The 21,101-nt window shown below is 40.9% G+C and overlaps 1 protein-coding gene across 1 annotated transcript in view; it reads right to left on the bottom strand.

The window, feature by feature from the left end:
* The window catches only part of ARHGAP24 (Rho GTPase activating protein 24), a 204,797-nt gene that overhangs the window by 159,553 nt on the left and 24,143 nt on the right, over positions 1-21,101 (bottom strand). Inside the window, exon 2 of the mRNA XM_065837033.2 lies at positions 8,053-8,252. Coding sequence (XP_065693105.2) covers positions 8,053-8,232 — 180 coding nt within the window. The 5' untranslated portion in view covers positions 8,233-8,252. The remainder of the gene's footprint in view (positions 1-8,052; positions 8,253-21,101) is intronic.

Genomic DNA, 21,101 nt, shown 5'->3' with positions numbered 1-21,101 from the left:
CGCAGTTTTCACCTGGCAGGCAACAAAGCAAGGCAGAAAATTTAAATCTCCCGTCAGTTGGCACAAGCCAGAAATGGAGAGGGAAGGCAGGAGGGAAAGATGGTGAAAGCATAAGAACAAATGCAAGACTGAAGACAGCACCCCCCTCTCCCCCTCCCCCATGGAAAAGCAGTTTTGTACCATGTGGTGGCTTTCTACATGTGGAAGTATCACTCTCACAAAATGCTCTGAAGCATACTAAGGGTTTAACTTCAGAGTTAGCAGGCTGCTACAACAAGCTACTTCCCTGGTCCCACATATCAAAAGGTGGGGGCAGTTCTCTGAACATTTGGATTAAGCAGATGCGGTGGCCACCAAGAACCGAAATTAAGCTGTTGGCTGCTTTACATCTTATTAGATCTCCTATCTTCTCCAACCTAACAGCAGCTGTTTGCTGAGTCCAATTATACACACAGTTTACACAACACATGGTAGCATACTTGAGAGCTTTAGCTCTGAATGAACACATGGGTCAACGGTGTTAGCATTTTCTATCAATGCCATAAGAGCTTTTGCTTTCTTCTATTACAAAAATATTTACTAAAGCTAATTTCCCTGTTTGGATTGATTAAATACGTGGAAGTCTGGAAGCATGCATCTATTTTTTCCAAATGGCTTTGGAAGTGGAGGTGGGTCTGTATTGCCTGCCACATTACACAGGCAGACTCACAGGGCATCATCTCTTCTTTACCATCCTGACTTCCCCGATTTAGTTATAACAGCAATAAGTCACTCGGGAATACACAAGTCCAAACACCATGAAAGGTTCACATTTCTACCTACAAAACCATCTCAACCCAGGGAATTTTGAACTTCAGTCACTGGACTCATTTGATGAAGCCTAAAAGGATATAGACACGCTCTCAGATCTGCACAGCATCTAGGACCACTGTTTGATTTTTTGTTTGGGGGCAGGGGAGCGTCAACATGCATCAAAAAAGCTGATTGTTGAAAATATTTACAAACCTTTAGCTTAAACTGAAAGGCAGATAGGGGAACTGCTGGAGGCACAGAGGAGTAGGAAGGTAACCATTTAACCTGCTATTTTTGAAGCCATCAAATAGCATGGAGACACTGAACCATGTCAGAGAGCAACAACTGTACAACTGGCCCTTTATGAATGCTATAGATACTGGGAGAGAAGGGGACAGTTAATTCACCAGCCAAAGTATTCAGAGGCAAAGGAAAACCTCGGGATGGTTGGGATCTGAAGAGAGAAAACAGCAGCAACGCAAGAAAGACAAAGACTGCACCTGAGAGCTGTTTTGAAAATTCACTCAAGTTCAGGGTGACTGAAAAGCTACAAGCCCTCAGGAATGAAATATGCACAGGTTTAAAGAAAATTGTACAACAGCAGGATAGTGATTTGTAGATGTTACCTGCCACCCAAATCCTGTCCCACAGTTACCAGTGAAGTCACAGACAATGACACAACTGCTACATACAAAGCCAACAAAAAGAGACACTGAACACTCCCTGCACTGCACCGAAACCTAAAAATCATCTTCACGGGGGAACTGAATTTACAACAGCATCAGCTGGTGCAATGCACTGAACAAAACTGCCTAATTTTGGTGCAGAATCTGTAATCTTGCACAGTGCTTAGTGACACTCCTGTAACTAATATGGCAGGTAATGCAGAAGGAGAAACTTTTTTGCTTCCTGGGAAAATTTTTAAGACTCCTACTGGGCCAAGCCCAAGGCCTCCAAAGTTTTTCAAAGGAATAAAATAAAACAACAATTACTGAAAAAAAAAAATGAGTACATCGTTTGGTCTGAAACAAGCAGAAAAGGAGATTAAAGTTGGAATTTGATCCACTCCAAGTTGAGCGCCTCAATGACTGACTTTACGGCTATTTGTCTCAAACTGAGGGCAAATTCAGTCCTGCAAATTTGAGAAATCCTTTCAAAGCAACAGAATAATGGCATCAGAAACACCCTGGTTTCAAGTAAACTTACCCTTATCACACTCACCCTTTTGTACAAAATTCCCATGGGTATCTACTGACCTAAGTATATTATACCTTTAATAGCACTGACTTAAGTAATTGCAGTGAAAAAAAAATATTGCTATGAATAAGTTGCTAAAACTTGCAGCAACAAGTGACTTAAAACCAAAGACAGGCAGGTATTAAAAATTGCAGAACTAAACTGTAGAAGCTAAGACCTATCCTTTAATAACCATCTCTGTATTCCAGAAATTTAACCGCTTGAGTTGCAAAAGCCTGCTTATAGTCCTGTATTTGAGGGGTCATTCCCTGAAAATCCATAAGAAACACCTGAAGTGGTTTGGGGGATTTCACCTCACTTTCTGCACTAAACAGATGTAATACCATTGGGGTCGTTCACTGTGGGAGGGATCAGGCTTTGGATGGCTTTGCCTGTTGCAATGCCAGGTCATATCTGTTTCTTTCTCACATAGAAAACAAGCGTGAGATTCTGCTAGTTATGTCACAGAGCATACAACTCTTCCCATCTCATCTGAAACTCAGCGATAAGAGTTAAGAAGTTAATTTTCATTTTAAAACTTGACTTTATGCTCAGTGAATGGAGATCAAGAATGAGCAGAAAGGAAAAAAATGCACTTGTCATAAATAGAAAGGTATGTTACACAGAGGCTTCTCTTCCTTCAACTAAGTGTTTCAAGAAACACGAAACGTTATTATTCCAGGAGCACACGTGTAACCCAAAATCTGTTTCTAGTTTACACAACGTATGCAAAACTGCAACAAGCAGTACTTCACCTCAGTGAGCTTGTGCAAAGTCAAAAGCCATGAAGGGGAAGGACATAGGAGCGACATCACACTTGGGACTGCCAAAGGATTGACAGGAGAGCAAGAACACCCAGGCCATGACTGCGTCAAGCTCTATTCAGACACCCGAAATACAGAGCTGCTATTTCTTCTCAGTTTGGTACTTTTTTAGGTGAAGTTCAGCAAGACCAATTGGAAGCCTTTTCTCAGGACTGCTCCAGAGCATGTTAGTGTCTCAGCTGACTGACTGCCTTCGCAGAACACCGTGTCATTTGACTGCTTTAAAATCTTCATTTAAGACATATTGGACATCCATCCATTCCACTGCATTCACGTGAACTGTTTAAGCTGTGTTTTCTGGGGGAATTTTCAAGGGTAGGAGAGTTTGTTTTGTCTGGTGTCTAAGTTCTGTATTCCACACCCTTGAAAAATGTATCCAATAGCCAATAATAGAAATCCTTCCTAACAAGTCCTTTCATTACTGGCAAACATCACTACTCATGGAGAAAATCGTACATAATTTTATCCAGCATATTGAGTTTTCAGGGAAATTCCCAAGAAACACATTTTCTCTATCAACCCCCTACATTTCTTGTGACATCTACACAATGGTATTTGATTAATTGCTCCCTTACAGTTTGCAGTAGGTAACTCAGGTGACTCAGTATTTCAGAGTACTGCTCCTACACAGGTAAGGGTTTTACCCAGCATCACATGTCCATCCCAAGACTGCTTTTGCTTCCTAGATTAATAGCAAGTGTTTTGCCTAAAATGAAAACAAACAAACAAACAAACAAAACAAAACAAACACACCACACACATACAAAACAAACACAAAAATAAAAAACAAAACCACAAAACACCAAACAAACAAACAAAAAATCCCACCACAAACCAAACACAAACCACAAACCCACACAACCCAAAGCACACTCTGTCAGCGGTCTGGACATTGCTTGCTGTTTTCACATCAAGTCCCTGAATTTGCTCCATTTCTTGTGACACAGTTCTGAAGTGCATGTCATGTACAATTTGGGTTTTCTCCCTTGACCTCCATTCCCTTTTAACTTGTAAAAAGGTTCAATGCTCAGTCTTTAATCATATTCAATACTAATACTGAAAGGCTAAGTTTCAAATTATGTAATTATCATATTAATTTCTATTTAACACATTCATTAGAAGCTTTATTTTCATTTAAAAATGCAAGTGAAATTTGTCATCTGTTTCCTATTAATGCTATTAAGTGGATTTTTCTACCAATGGAATTTTTACGCATATTGAATTAGATGGGAAGCATGTATTTTGCTGGAAAGCAGTAGATAAAATATTCTGTTTGTACAGAGACAGTCTTTCCCTTACAGAAAAATGGTAACCTGTACTTAATATTCCAGCTGCCACTTATTCAGCTTCAAATTTAATGTTTAAGATTCACACCTTAGCACTGAAATCCGCTGTCTCTTCCCAGGGCTTTTCTAATATCCTGTGAGCCATCAAATACTGTGTAGCATTATTTACACCAAACATGCATGAGCTTAACAAGATGTAGAGGACAGAAACTGAACACACCAAAATGTTCACGATGGAATATAAACTGAAACAGCAGATCACTGTCTGATTTCAGGTATACACCAACATATATTTCTTGAAGGCTAGTTCACAGTTCTTTAAGATCTCTCTACTATCCATACCTCAAATTCAAGTCCACAAACCAAGCTGAGTGGCAAATAAACACTAAAAGACTCTTCTGACTGAGGGATCCTGCCGTTCTTGGTCGAGTCTCATACCAATGATGCTTCATCAGGACAGGCTCCCTAGCTTTGCTCCCATGAACTCACTTCCTCGCTAACACCAGGGGAATGCGACAGTAAAGCCGCAACAAGGAGATGATGCTTGGAAGGTCCCTCCCGCTGCTCTCAAAAGCACCGAAGCAGCAAGCTGTCTCATCACCAAGAGTGCACTGACTTCCTTCTCCCACCTTCTATTAATGCCATACCAACCCAGATACAGCTGGAAAAGTTAGCCATTGGCAGAGAAACAAGCAAGACAGAGATTTTCATTGGCTGCGTCTAAACAAGAGCTGTACATTGAAACAAGGAATGCTAATGCTGATATTTTTCAGCTGCCCACGTTTCAAGTTTGGATAGCTGACCTTCAGATACGGCATAATAGTGGCCTTCTAAAGAACAACAGGCTGTCAGGAATAAGGTGATTTACCAAGAAGGTAAAAAGAATTAACAAGGCAGAATGCTCTATCACTTCCAAGGTAAAAATTACACAGAATTATCAGAAATCTGATTTTATTTCTTCACATGATATGGGCTTGCTCACTTATTTGCTAGGTTGCCTTCCAGATATTACTGCTTTCTGTACCTGCATCTTCAGTAAACAGCAACACCATCTTTGCCAGATCCCCAGAGACATTTCAAGGATATCAGAGCAAAATCTAGCTGCTATTCTTACCGATAAAACACTGCAAGGGAAATATTCTTGTGTTTGATGATGATAAAGAATCAATGACAATTCGCTGACCTTGGCTTGAGACAAACAGCTGTGTACTGCTTTTCCCTCTGCTGTTCTTCACTTGCTCCCTGTACCTGTAGGCAGCTGACACAGGTTGGCAGGGACATTTCCCCACTCTCACACTGATAGTTAATGACTTTAAAATTTAATAGCCTGACACCAAGGAGATGTACACACATTGGCTAAAGCATTTTGTGGTAGCTACCTATACAACTAGCATGCTTCAGAAACTCCTAAGCATTTACTGATGGTCTAGACACAATATGTTGGGGTTTTTTTCTTTAATCCCATTATACACAGTCATTTGTAGAATAAAGTCCAACAGATAATATGTTTTTGAAGTTCAGTTCCAGTCACATCTCCATCACTTTCAAAAACGCAAACTTCAGTGTGCAATTTCTAGTATAGCCTGGACAGAACCCAAGCCCAAAATGTGAAGCAAATTGCTGCTCAGGAGACCTGCTGAATTCACACCAGAAACTGGACTCTGCTTTTCTCTAATTCACGTTAAGGCTATAAACATCAACTCACTGGTTTGTCTTGTCCTCTCCTGTTGTACTACTTCTACCTTCTACAAATATATATATACACAAGGTGTGTAACTAGAGCATTCCTCAGGATGAGTAATCACAGGTCTCTGCTTCCTTCCAAACACAACCAACTAGAAAAATAAAACTGCAATCTAATCTATAAAAAGAATCATTAACTCTATTATGTTATTGTCTAGACAAATGACTGTACAACTGTATGTTGTACAGACTGGACAATCCAGTAGTGAATAAACAAGTTCTTATTCCCACATACAGATCCAATACTACATTGCTAACGTAACAAAATACAGCTCTCCATCTCCTAATGACATCCACATGCACTGAAAATCCATGGTATCAATGTAATTCTTTGCTTTAGCTCTCCAAAGCAAGAATACCAGGGTTCCCAGAAGGTCACAGTGATTTTCTTGTCAAGGTTAATGCAGCAAACCCTTCAGTGTAGTTGAATGGGGAACACCCATTTCTGCACGTGGCTTTGAACCTGGGACACATTTCAGGAACGGACACTTGTGCAGTTTACTCTGGAAAGATTCCAAAGCTACACCAAGATGAGATATTGACTGATCCTAATTTGGACAGGTCCATTCATTTTCCAAACCCACTGGCAAATACATTTCTGTTGGCATTTGCGTCCCTCATCTCATATCTCCAGCTGTCTTTATGAAGTTCCTTGAGGCTCAAGTGGAAAACTCAAACTTTTAGTTATTTAGTCAACTGTTACCTAACTTACCAAAGGTATTAGAAGATCGGAATCACTACCTCCACAAAAGGGAAACAGCAAAGTCAATAGTCTCTTCTGAAGTCATCCCACAGGTCAGTGGAAGACCGATAAGATGATAATTTGAGCTCTATAGTGCTGCACAAACCTCCAAGCAATAAAACTTTATGCCACCTCTCAAAAACCAATTAAGTCCTTCCATGCAAACATAGTAGCAAATGTCAAGTGCTAGGAAGCAGAGTTGTACTTCTCAAAACCCAGGCTCTGGCTCATACACATTTTTATTTTTATGGCTACTCTTGAATATCAGAATAGATATAGTGAAAGACATTTGATTTCCCAGAAATCATTAGCTATTTCGTATTCAAAGTACTCACACTAACATGTAATTTGTAAATATGCAGTGTGTTATTTATTTAACCTGTAACTATATGGGAGAATTTTATGGGCAAACAGCTACCAAGGTTGTGAAATTGGTACTCTAGAAGTTAACTCACACATGAACCTTCTTTGTGAATGTTTACCTCAAGACTGAACAGTTTTCTTAATCCATGCACCATAATGCAAGCTGTAAAGACTGGCAAAGTGTCATGAGCCGTTGCATCCAGGAAGCTGGACTAGATGGGCTTCATATTTCTGAGAATGCCCTGTCAAATTCCACATAAAGGTACACCATCAAAAATTTAGTAGGCATAAAAAGTACGAGTGCAGTCATACTTTAATATCTGCAAAGGGTAATTCATAGATGTCAGAGCTTCTTCTGAAGTCACTAGCATCTAGAAAATGATTAACACATAGGACTACCATACTCCTGTAGGTGCTAGCACCAGATCTCTCTTCTTAACTTTTTATCACAGAGGTTCAGGCCTGCCCTCACCTGAGAGGCAGCATTATTTACTCTACTCTTACAGCACTCTGGAGATTGACGGCCCTAAAACATGCTGGTGAAAAAGCTAAATAGATCAAAAAACAGATGAGCATTAAGGAGCAGTAAATCACCACAAGAGAAGTAGGCAGCAGACAGCAGTTTGTTCCACACTACAGATGGCAATGTATTCAAGCTACAAGCTTAAAGGATTTCCTATTTGGGAAAACAAAGTGGGGACACTCAACATTTTGAACAGCAGAAAAATACGCAGTAACTTTTCAAGTACAGCTTATTCATCTGCATCAATCAGGTCCATCTGACTGACTTTTGCTACTTGAACTTCATGTACACTTCACACCCTTTAAAATGTGGAAATGAGAAAACCTGATTTGGAAAAAGAAGTTTTAGAAACAAGCCTGACGGGGAACCACATTAATTACCAAGGCCTGACTCCGTTGTGTGTTCATGGTAAACAAAATCCCAAGCTGCACCAAGTCAGTGACAGAGATGGAGAGGTTTAGTTCTTTCAACACCAGACAACTCTACTTGTATTTACTTACTTTCTCCCCCTCACCTCCCATCCTACTTCCTCCTTTCACTTACCAAAGGCTTTGTTTCGTCTTCATCTTTGAAATAGTAAAGCTGATCACCCTTGAGAACAAACCAGCGTGTGTGCCAGGTCTTGACAAAGCCTCCTTGCTTTCGCAGCCACCCACACTTGACAGCACTGTGCCGCCCGTGGCTCGGCAGGGGAGTCTCTGCAGAGCCATTGTGTTCTTCCATACTGGGACCAGGCAACTCTCCTGTTGAGAAAACAAGAGGAAAAGGTAAAATAATCAGATTATTATCCAAGCAGTAAACTGCTCCTTTCAGTACAGCTGGGAAAAAAAACATGCTCCAACTACGAAAGTGTGCTATAAAAGCATTTTTCATCTGCCTGCTTATTCTCATAGTAGCACTCCCATTCGCTGAGGGACTACTACTGACCTATAAAAGACAATAATAATAATAATGAACTGAGTTGCTAAAATATAAACAAGAGGCAAACAATTTGTTCAAGTACAGTGTGGGATATTCTAACCAGCACTGAGGAAGACACTACCTGTTTCTTGAGGTGAGTTCTGCCGGATTACAGACAGTAACGAGGAATATACTGATAATAGCTCTTCAGACTAAGGGAGGCGGGATGCTCCTCACTAACAGACCTCTGCATTTCATATTTCCTGACGAGCTTGGTGCTGTCACACAATATTAAAGAAGCCTTTGCGTCACTGGGGCTTAATATACCCCACCAGACAAGCAGGCCTCTTTTTTTTAAAAAAAAAAAATAAAGTCAATTTAATGGAATGCTGACATTAAATACAAGAATAGCTGCATATCCCCTCATACAAGCAATCCCTTGACTGAAGTGGGTGTGTGTCCTACCACACTTATTACAGACATTTTGCAAATCATGCATAACTCTGGTACATCAGCTCAATGCACAAGAAGTGTGTCAAAGGTAGAGCTGAAGTGTGCAATTAAACTGTCACAGTTTCATATGGCTTTTTGAGCCTTGTTAAAACTGAACTTTCTCACCATCTCTGGACAGTCATGAATCTTCCTGATGGATTTTGTATATACAGTCCTGCAAGCACGTGTTTAATCTTCATGGTCAAAAAGCTCTTCCTGATACCCTGTCAAGTCTATACCTCAAATGTAGGATTTTCTGAGTTGGAAGCTCTGATATTTTCAGTTACAACACAAATCAAATCCAGACCTATGTGTGCCAAATCCTTTATACCTAAGCAGAATAAAATGTGACTACATCCACAAACACAGCTTTGTGCAAAATTAATGGTGAATGAAATTTCACTGTCTGTAAGTGTTTGAAGGACATGCTGCTTTTCTTTCTGAACTACCACTGGCAGTCTTTCTTGCCCAGTCAGGAACTTGCCCAGCTGTCAGGGCCTGGGAAAGCCTGTTTCATGGGTATTTATTGTTTCGAAACATCAAGGTGGGAAAAGAATAAAATATTCTAGACATTGCAGGCAGGAGACATCTGTGACTGAGAATATCTAGACCAAAGCTTCCTGTTCTGACTTTAGCAAAGTAGACTGCTGAGTCCAGTCTGGCACTCCCGCTCCAGCCCCCTACACAGCAACAACGCTGTCCCTGAACAGAGTAACAGACATCGGCATTTCAAAGGTATGTCCTCAGCTTTTAAAGCAGATTAGAAAGAGAGATACACATTCATTTCATAGACAAGACAATCCCTCTGACAATTAACCCAAGTACTTTATCTGGATAGCATTACATTTTTGTAAAATAAGTTGCAACAGAATCAAGCAAGAATAAATAAACAGATCGATAGATTCCAGGCAGGAACGTTTTTCAGCCCGTTTTTCCTTCGACTCCTTTCTTCTTACCATTCACACTTACCCTTCTTTGGAACAACTTCTCCAGCTGCCACCTCTGCTGTGTGCTTACACCTTCTGCTTTTAACATGTACATACAGCCTGTTGTCACATCCCTGCTTTGGGCCGTAGCCTGGAATCCGATCTCCGTGACTAAAACTCTTAACTGCCCTGTGCCACTGAGGTTAATGGGCCTCAACACCAGCACAGAGGTTTTATTGCAAAGTGCCAATTGCAAGATCAGAACTTAAATCACTTGATATTCTTTTCAGAAAAAGGAAAACAAAATATTAATCCTGCCCCTTTAGGGTTCACCTAGATTCAGAACACTTGTACTGTTACATTTACTTGAGCAAAGCGTCCCTGCAAAATATACAAAGATGTCCGGCTCTCAGCAGCGCAAACTTGAGCCTGGAGTTACAATTACAAGAACCAACCAGACGATAAACCCTCAGACCACACTGACAGTGGGTTTCTGTGAGGGTCACGTACCATCAGAGTGCACGCTCTGAAGACAGCTCTGGGGCTGCAGAGGGTATTAGAATTTGCAGCAACTTCCTGAACTGGCCCTTGCCTCCTTTCAGTCTGGTGCTGCACAGGGGGATTCAAGTACCACTAGAAAAATTAATAGTTTGCTTTCTCAGTTTCTTGTTCATAAATGTCTGCTCACACTTCAAGGTTGTCTGGGCTCTTGTAATAAATTTTGCATTCACTATGCACTGTAATAACTAACTACAAATGCAAAAAAAAAAAGCAGTAACCAAGCAGCCTCTGAAACCTCTATAGCTTTATCCCTGGATGCCCAACCACTCTTACTCATTAGTTTAGCTCTTTAGGAGGATGAAAACACAATAAGTGAAATTATTTGCAATAAGAACCGATAGGATCATCTCCCAAGAACCAACTTCAGCCATACACAGCAGGCTTTATTAAACTTGTGCCATACCTCTGCTTAACACTCTGTCTGGTAAAACATGTCAAGAATGGGGACAGACTTATCTGTGCTATATGAGATTATTCTCTCCAAAAGGAAATACAACCAACTCATAACTGGCATTTTTTGAATCCGAGCAGAAATCCCTTGGATGCTGCTGGTTTTTGCTTGGGCCAAGTAGATGCCAAGAAGCAGCTCCCAACTCACATCCTTAAAAAGTGAATTAGCAAGTATTTTAAGGAAAGCATTGTAAACAACAGGTAAGTTATTGAAGCTGAAAAAAAAGAACAAAGTTACTGCCCATAGACTACTCCCGGCTCCTTGCTGCACAACAACTCCCCAGCTAACCTGTCCAGCTTATCTCTGCTGCTTGGGCCAGCCTCAAGCTAGGAACAAAGGAGGAGTTTAAATACAGTAATTACGTGTATTACTCCTGTTACACTCAGATCACAAACAAGAATCTAAATACCCAAGTCAAAAGCAATTAACTACTTGGGTAAAAGGCTATTTCAAATTTTGTTCCACAAAGTCGCATTTCACTAGTGTTGACACCAGTGTAAAGCATAAGTATTCTGATTTTAGCTAGTCATGCAAAATGTTAATTGATCTACATCTCTTCGATAAAATTTCTATTTTAAACTACTTCTGCAATATTAAATAAAGGAGGTATAGGAGAGATGACATTATACTGCTCACAAGTTCCCACAGGCAAGTGTAAGATCTTTGAATAAAAACAGTATTATACCCTTGGACACTTTCTATACAAAAAGGTTGTCTTATTTATTAGTGATTTCATTATTTTCAGCCGTTAAAATTTTAGCAGCCTGACTTGTTTTTGTTAAGAAGAATTGTATTTAGCCATGAGACTGTTTATTTGTTGTTTTCCATCTCTCCTTCCCTTTCAGAATCTGTGTACTACAAACCAGACTTGGAATCACAAATTCCAGCAGCTGGTTCACTTTCACTAGTTATTTTTACAGCTGTTTCAACACCAAGGTCATAAAAATAAAGGGTGCTGGCACTTATGCAGAAAACAGCGGGGTGCAAACAGTATGTAAATAACACACAACAAAGTGTGGAATTATATCAACATACTCCAAGTCCTCTCACCCTCATCAGACAAGGCAGAAAGCCGTGCATTTGCAAGCACTAAATGAGCATATTACTCAAACCCATCTTCTGAACGGGAAATGCAACTTGTACTTGCTGCCAGAGTCAACTCTACTGACTTGGCCAACCTCCAGTTTAGGTAATGAGCAGAACTTAACATATGGTCTGTTTGGGGCTGGCAGTGGGCAAACTCTCCTGGGCTTGTCTGGTCATCAGAAGTGCAAAGTAAACAGAATGAGAAACGTTCCCTGACACACTAGCTCTGCACCAACATCTCCTGGTCCACTGAGCCCACCACCACCTACCACTGCTGGCCCAGATCCAACCTCCTTCTGCTCCCATAAGGGAATCTGCCTCTCTCACTGGTCACTCTAAAAGGCAAATAACTACACTTAACATTATCCTCGCCAACAGGGAAGGGCCACACCAGTGCTGTGCACAGAAAGCAGGGAAGTGTTTCTCTTCAACTACCACTTGATACTTGAAATATGAAATTGGGCAGCTCCCTCAGATCCCAGTGCTTTGCCAGGAAACAGTCAGAAAAATCATTACAGCACACCAAATCTAGCTACAATAAATAGTCACAGAACTACACCAAAATGACCCATTTGGCAAGACAGCCTGATGGTATGCAGTATGTTTTTATTCTCACTGAATTTCCCATGGCCAAGATAGCACATTTCAAGCATGCAAACCATCACCAGTTTTTATTTCCAGCAACCCTTCCTCACCCTTGCTGTCACTCAGATACTGTATCAGGTCTTCTACAGCCCAACATCAGCCTGGCACAGAAATGATAAAGATGAGAAGCCCCCAAAGCACCTACCCAGACCCGCACTCCTCCAGCCTGTCCCAAGGTCTAATCACCTTGTTCTCCCAAAAGAGCAAACAACGCAGCATCCCAAAAGAGCAGACAACGCAGCACTGCATTGAGATGACTTTTCCACGACAGACACATTAACAGATCCAGTAAAAGGCTGCAATTTTGCAGCAACAAATGATTTGCACATTGATGAACCTGTCATGTGTGTATAAATATACACACACACATGTATGTGTGTAAGTGCTTGAGTGCAAAATACATAAAAATCTGTGACTCAACAGTTCTGTATAAAATTAGATTACTTCAACATCGCAATGCTTACATGAAGACATATAACTTATTTTTCAAGTGATGTCTAATTTTGCGTTTCTTTCTACTTATTTCTCATGAACTCTAAGCTTAAGTGCCTAAGTTTAAGGTCATCAGTACCTTTCAGGTAGGGAGTGCTGCCTCTGACTAGTGAGCTTCCTTTTTTTTTTCTTTCTTTAGTCTGGCTGAGTAACAACTGCATAAAAGCATTTAGTACCTGAAAACATTGTCTGCCTTCATCTTACTCATAATATGTTTCACAACACCTGAATCTCTGCTACAACGCAGAAATGCATTTGTGAGCAACTGCTGCAGGAGGTAAAGACTGGACTATTTCTCACCAAAGTGCTTCAAATCTGTTGCTACTCAGCTGTTGTGCCAGTGTATTGCACGTGGAAGGAAAGACCATGTCAAAGAGGTGAAAAAATACTTAAGAAGAAAGTTAACTTTCCACTAGTGCTTAGCAACCATTTTTTCAAGACGTACATTCCAAGGAGTTTCTCTCAAGTTATGTCACTGGAAGGAGCTATTTCAAAGCATTCCTGTCTTGTTCTTTCTCAAAGGTTGCAGCAGTGCCCTTGCCAGGAGCCTTCCTCTACCAGCCTTTAAAACAGATATTATTATACTTTTATCCAGAAGGTTTTCTGAGACATCTGAAAGCCTTTTGTACCACTGGTACTAACACTCCTAATCACAAATACATATGGCTGGTTCTGCATTCCCCATGCCCTTTTCTTGTCCTCTCAGGGACAGCCTGAAATAATTTTGCTTGACAGAATTACCATTTTAAGACCTAAATAATTACTACGTAGGCAAGAAAAAAAAAAAAATGTGAAAAGTGTTATCAGCAGTCAGATGTTAGAAGGTCTGATCCGCAGCCCAGTGAAGCTAACGGAAAGGCTTCTCTTGATTTTAAATTCATTTTGGGACCAGTTCCCAAATCCAAGACTGAACAATTTTGCCAAGACATTGAGGTCTTGGTCAAATACGACGCTTCAGTACATGATTTGCACTTCCATGCCAGAACCATCCTACAGATATTCCTACATGAGACAGACTTCTAAAAGTCTACTGTTTGCTTACAGGAATTCAAGCACACCTATAAATACCCCAAATGAAATGGCACTAGGGAATTTATGAAGAACATTACAAGGTATTCAACTTCTTGCGAATTACAATGAAAGCAAGTTAAATTCTGTTAGGTACCATTGAAAATGTCACAGAGTGTGTGAATATTTGACTTCTGCAGTTGTGACAAGTATTAGCACACATGCACAGTCTGAAACTTATAGAAGAGGTCTGGACACCAGTTCACTTCCCATCACTTTCTGCCCTGTTGCATTCAGCTCAAGGCTGAAGATAGGAAGCTGAAGTGTGCCAGATGCTCTGTAACTGCTCTTGCAGTAGCAATGATCAATAGTAGCACCTTTGTATTTAGCATGGCCTTTGGTATAAAAAACACTGTCAGATGGGGGGAACAGCAGAGTCAGAACCTCTTGCCTCTCCTTTGTCCTTTCTGCACTCAGGAATAAACAGAGCTCAGGGTTAGTGCTAAACACATTATTTCTCTACAGGCTAGAACTTATTTCTTCCCCATAAAGCAACAAAATCATATTGGCTTCCTTGGTAGAGATCACTGGGTAACAGTATTCAAAGAATCCTCCGTATCTGTCAGCTGCTGCTAGGTAAAGCAAAGCAAGTGCTGCAGTTCTGTGCCTACAGCATCATGCTGTCAAGCCAGTATTTTGGGTGATTGTCACAGGTTAACTTTTGCTGCCATATATATCCAAGCAGCAACATTCAGACAAACCCCTTCCTGTCCTTCCACTACTGTTGTAGCAGCAAGAGGCATCATGAAATGGCACAGCTAAAAGCACTTTGCCCATTACAGACTCTTCTGACACCTCGAAATAACACTTTCTGTTCTCTCCATCGCTTCCTGATCTCACTGCCATTTCTGAGTCGAGACAGACTCTACCTGTAGAATACTTGTTTAACTGACACATTTACATACCATCTGTTTGGCTGTCTTTTCTGAAGTGCAGATATACACTGTCTGATTCAGCAGTGATTATGAAATGTCGCACCACAAACAAAGAAGGGTTTTGAAGGCTTGAGGAGCACCTTACAATGGTAAATAACACCATCTCTGTTATGCTTTTGCATGTTACTTGTGATTCATGTATGTCCTCAGCTTTTTCCTCACATGGTAGCACACACTTGCAAGACATGGTTGCTGCTGCCAATGTAACTGGAAAAGTGTAGTTGTGATTAAATTAGAGCGGTCTCTCATTTCCCAGGTTTCCACCCAGACTGCTACTTCAGGTGTCTTATTCCATAAAACTGGCAATGCTAGAGAGAAATTGCACGCAGCAGAAAATCAGCTATAACTACCTGGAGAAGCATACAAAACTACAGACAAGACAGAAAACAGCCTCTGGTAGCTGAAGGGTCAAGTGATGTGAGATGGACAAAGAAATGCAGAACACTTGGCAAGTGTCACAAGCTGAAATACTGAGCAGTGAAAAGGTCAAGGAGTAAGTCAAAAAGCAGCATCTGGAACAGAAAAAAAAAAAAAAAAGTCTAACTCCCAGATGTCTCTCTCCAACCAATGGATTACACTGCCTCTGAATATCTGACACTGAAAAACCTCAAACCCTGTTTACAGTTTCATACTTTACATGGAGAAAGTGATGGTAAGGACAGCTTAAAAACAACTTAATTCATATGTGAGTGGTGAATTCTTCAGCACTTACTGACTCCACTTACAAAAGAATTGATTAAGATTTGTGTCCAAGCATGATCTCAACAGATGATCTTTCAAAGTATAAAAATAATCTCTGGCACAGCTCTTCATTCTCAAAGACTGATGGCAAAAGGCATCCGAGTACAGCTGTCAGCAGCCCTCTGACAGTGAATCACTAAGAATGGAACTCAGCTGCCTGTTCTTTCAGGAAATCCAGCGCAACTAGACTTTCCATGTTGTACTCACAGCAGTTCAGGCCTTCCACATTCCTTGTAAAATTGACCAAGGGAACTAAGATGTTACAAGTTACATTCACTAAGTATGCTGACAGGGGGGAAAATACCTTCTAGTTTGTCAACAGCAGCAAAAGCCTCCTCCCAAACCTGATGCAATTCAGCACTCCCTCAATGCCTTTAACTCCAAGGGTTCCTCCACAAACAGCCAAAGGTTAAATAAATACAGAATGCAAAGTGGGAGTAACAACCCATGAGGGAAGATGGGGCAGAGGAGACAATTCTTCTAAATTGAAGGAGTACATAAGTTCTGCAGAAAGAGTTTGTGGTTGCTGGAGACTGGGAGGAATGAAGAGGAACATCTGCTGCCTGCACTGAACTTCAAAACTCATCTCTTGCTCAGAGCAAACAGCCCCAGCAAAGTCCCAACTCTGGCAACCAGCACAGCAACATCATTCCTGATACACAGAGGCTGAAAGCAGGCAGAACCTTATTTCTGGGTACCTCCAGAGACACCACAGTGGAGCTTCAGCCCACCTCAATCCACCCCAAAATGACCTTTCAAATCCTACATTAGGTCACATTTGGTAAACAGAACATTTTGGACTTATTTTTGACATATTTACCACTAACATTTAACGCAAAATTACTTTCTTCTGCTCTGTTAAATAAAACGTAATGCATTTCCTTCTCAGTTCAAAGAAGTTCAAGTAACAGCAGTATTTGGTATTCTGCTGAGAGTTCCTCTGAAGCGGACATCTCACGCTTCGAAATGCGCTTCCCCAGAAGTACCACAGCGTTTCTGAAATGTAGGCTTGGGAGCATCCTGCTCCAGGGTCTCAGAGGGACTGATGGAATCACCTGCACCTGCCTGCACTGAAATTCAGAATCACCATTTCTCACTCACTCTGGAGTGAGAGTGCAACACCTGGGGGCAACTGCAACAGCATGTGCGTAAATGTTACACACATACTGTACACATCCAAACCAGCATATGGATAGCGAACACTATGCGCAGGTAGCGAGCACACACCCAGCTGCAGGGAGTATCTTGACACCATTTCAAATAAACACGGACAAGTCAGAACCGAAGGCTCAAATGTGGCACACTCAAGCGCGTATCCATTTCCATTCCTAGTAAACTCAGCACCAGAGCCAAGGTTTGAGTCCTCTCTGCCTGCCAGCCACAGCAGGACTTAAACTTAAAATAGACCTACTTTAAACAGAAATCAGTGTAGTTTCAATGCTGTTCAGAAATGTTTTATGTAAGTGTTAATTGCTCTGTCACTTAAAAACATTAACCATACTGACATAAATTTCTATGTTGGAATATTGGAGACAATATAGTCAACATTTTTGAAAGCAGATGTGTGTCTTTCCACAGAGAGAGCCAACTCAAAATAAGCACTGTTACTTTGTAGTTTTGTAGTTGACATTTCCATCTTCTGCTCAGGAAAAGCATTAATTCGTACTTAAGGAATGAACATTTCACATTTTTAAAAACAAGTTTGCATCATAAAGAGTCTGCAATCCTTTCCTATATATTTCAGAAAGCAGTAGGTAGAATGTTATGCCATCCAAATTGTTTAAGTAAATGAAAAATTACACTGTACTACACTATAAAGCCATTGTAACACTACCTTTTCCAGTAAAGCTGTATGTTAATAGTTTCACCAAACTCCTAAGCCAGTATGAAGACACTTGCCTCTGAAATTAATACCTAGGAACTGTATAAATTCATGTGGTCAACCTATGCATGGATGCTCACACCTACATTTCCAGCTCATACTGAAGGAACCGTTAAAGCCAAAGATGCACTCCCTACGGTATTGCAACCACAGTCTTCAGGTTCTGTTACTACAACCCACAGTTAAAAGATGATCACACCTTCTTTAAAAGTATTCTGTGTCCACCACTGTTCTGGTCATTACATAAAATGCACTTGAAAACTGCACAACCTAGAGCATAGCAGCATGCTGCCATACAGGGCAGCTTCCTCCTCACACGTGTCTGGTGTGCAGATTGAGTGAGAAGTAGAATTAAAGTCAAGAGCACTTTAGCAAGTAACTGGTATTCTTCAGTGACCTGAAAGCTAGCTAAAACCATGTAAATATCTTTGTCTGGCATTGCTTCATCAAAACAAACAAACAAACAAACAAACAAACAAAAAAACACCACACACAGAGAGAGAAATAAAACCTATTTAAGTTATCCACCTAGTAAAAGATTCAGAAAGAGGAGACAGGCGCAAAGTGAGAAAGTGAGACAGGCGCAAACATCAAGATGTGTGGAGACAGAGTTCCACAATATTGTGCCACTGATGTCAAGACAGTCTCTGTAAATTACCTATCAGTTTGCTCAGCTACCTAATAACATTATGTCACCCCTGTCCCCACTCCCTGACTCCCTCTAAATTATATCCTCTATCATTAATGCTTAAAATTCATTCCCATTTGTAGCATACTATCAGAACTAATAAATTCCAGGGTAAGAGACAGTAACCACACTCAAAGAGGTATTACCAATACAAGTTAAAAGCAGACATCAGTCACTGACCTGTGAGCAAGCATGGTCTGAGTACTAGACTCCCCAGGCTGATGTGCTCATTTTTCTGTGCTAAAGAGCTCCAGCAATGCTGCTGGCACAAGTCGTTGCCTCCGTGGCAGCACAAGCCAGGCTTCTCGACTTGCAGGAAAATACACCCTTGGTCTCGCTGCAGATGGCTCTTCTTTTTGCATCTCGAGTGGAAAAGCAGTTTCATGTAACACAACAAACAGGCATTCCTCTCCCAATGACTCTTCTTCTGGCTAAGATTCACACCCCTGCCCTTGGCTGACACTAGTCCTTGAAAAATTGTCATAATTAAATGAGAAACCACTACAGCTCTGTGATACGTATAGCCAGCCAGGAGACAGGCGCATGTTACTTACCTACATAAAACTTAAAGTAAACATTTCTTGGTTTGTTCACTTAAAAACACCAGCTAGCAGCAAAGCGATATCAGGCACTCTCCAAGTTTTAAGTAGGCTACAAAAAGAGAGACCGCTGCAGTAACTAGGACGAACACTTCATAGAAACTGCCACAAAAGCAGAAGGGAAACCATTTGAAGATGGCAGGTCCTGAATCTGCAGCCACTTTGAAAGTGGGCTAAACATGTTCAAGTTCATATAGTTCAAATTATTCAGCATCCAAGCAGCCAAGAGAGGCAAGGTATCCTGAGAATATAAATTCCTCCTGCTACAAATAACAGAGCTCATGAATAGCATAAAGTAATGGTAAGAATAAACCAGAAAGACCTACCTTTTCTCGGCAACTCCCTTTGCAGTACGAAGAGTCTGGTTTTTTTAAGCACTATCTGCAGAGCAGAATAGCAGTGTGCCCAAGATAAAGGAGGTTATCACCTACATTCAGAGGGACTTACTATATTTCACATTACTGTAGTCAAAGCAACAGGGAAGCCTCCCTGCCCTCCCCCCAGGAACAGCTCATCTCTCTATCTGGACACCATTGCTCTGCACTGTTGCTTTTCTTGGATTTTCTTTCTACATTTAAATGGCTGTGACTTCACAAGCCTGCAACTACTGCTCAGGACAACACAAACCCCGTGAACAGATCTAAGTTTGTGTGTGAAAGGGGAAAAAAAGGCCATTGTCGGGGCTTCTCTTTGTACAAACCTGAACATGCAGAATTTACTTCAGTGTTACTCATATTACTAAGCTCATCCCCTACAGCATAAAGTCGCAAGGAGTGTGCATGGACCTGGATCTGGGTCATGGCTGTAGCACTACCAGCAAAATAAAGCACTAAATTACACAGAGCCTATTTCTTCCTCACTAAACACAGGCCTCCTTTTCTTCATGCCTATACTCATAACACTTGGTACTGAATTCTGAAGCATTTTTAGCACTAGCTCTGAAAATAAAGCCAACTTACCTCCAAGATACACTTCCGTTTTTGTGAGAATCACATTTCAGCTCTTTTTTCATGTTTCAAACATTTGCTCACAGTAATAAATCAACAGGGAAACAGACACCTTAGGATTATGTACACACTTCTGAAGGATATTTTTTTTCTTCAGGAGTTGCCAAGGCACTAGTTTCCACGCTAACACATCAAGATGTGTGGAGACAGAGTTCCACAATATTGTGCCACTGATGTCAAGACAGTCTCTGTAAATTACCTATCAGTTTGCTCAGCTACCTAATAACATTATGTCACCCCTGTCCCCACTCCCTGACTCCCTCTAAATTATATCCTCTATCATTAATGCTTAAAATTCATTCCCATTTGTAGCATACTATCAGAACTAATAAATTCCAGGGTAAGAGACAGTAACCACACTCAAAGAGGTATTACCAATACAAGTTAAAAGCAGACATCAGTCACTGACCTGTGAGCAAGCATGGTCTGAGTACTAGACTCCCCAGGCTGATGTGCTCATTTTTCTGTGCTAAAGAGCTCCAGCAATGCTGCTGGCACAAGTCGTTGCCTCCGTGGCAGCACAAGCCAGGCTTCTCGACTTGCAGGAAAATACACCCTTGGTCTCGCTGCAGATGGCTCTTCTTTTTGCATCTCGAGTGGAAAAGCAGTTTCATGTAACACAACAAACAGGCATTCCTCTCCCAATGACTCTTCTTCTGGCTAAGATTCACACCCCTGCCCTTGGCTGACACTAGTCCTTGAAAAATTGTCATAATTAAATGAGAAACCACTACAGCTCTGTGATACGTATAGCCAGCCAATGTTCAGTCAGTAAACAGTATTGAGTAATAGAGGAGGAAATAAAACAGTAAAGCCTTGCTCCATGTAGAACTTCACTTCCACATCAGAATGAATGAGGTTTTCCCTGCCTAATAAACTCACTGCAAAGCTGGGAGGCACATACTTGCAATGCAATGCCCGTAACACAATAAAAATCAAGAAAGCTTGGTCCCAAATCAAACAGTATGAACCAAGGTTCACATTCTAAAAGGACAGAAAGTAGAATTGCAGTGACTTAATTCATACTCTAATGCAGGACTTGAATAGACAAAGGGAGGGAGAACAGTAACAAAAATACAATGCATTGTAGCTTCTTGCACTTGATAAATATCAAGTATA

Source organism: Patagioenas fasciata, chromosome 4 (genome assembly GCF_037038585.1).
Source record: "Patagioenas fasciata isolate bPatFas1 chromosome 4, bPatFas1.hap1, whole genome shotgun sequence".
Classification (NCBI taxonomy): Eukaryota; Metazoa; Chordata; class Aves; order Columbiformes; family Columbidae; genus Patagioenas; species Patagioenas fasciata.
Note: the sequence above shows the minus strand (reverse complement) of the source record. Positions and strands in the feature narration are given on the sequence as shown.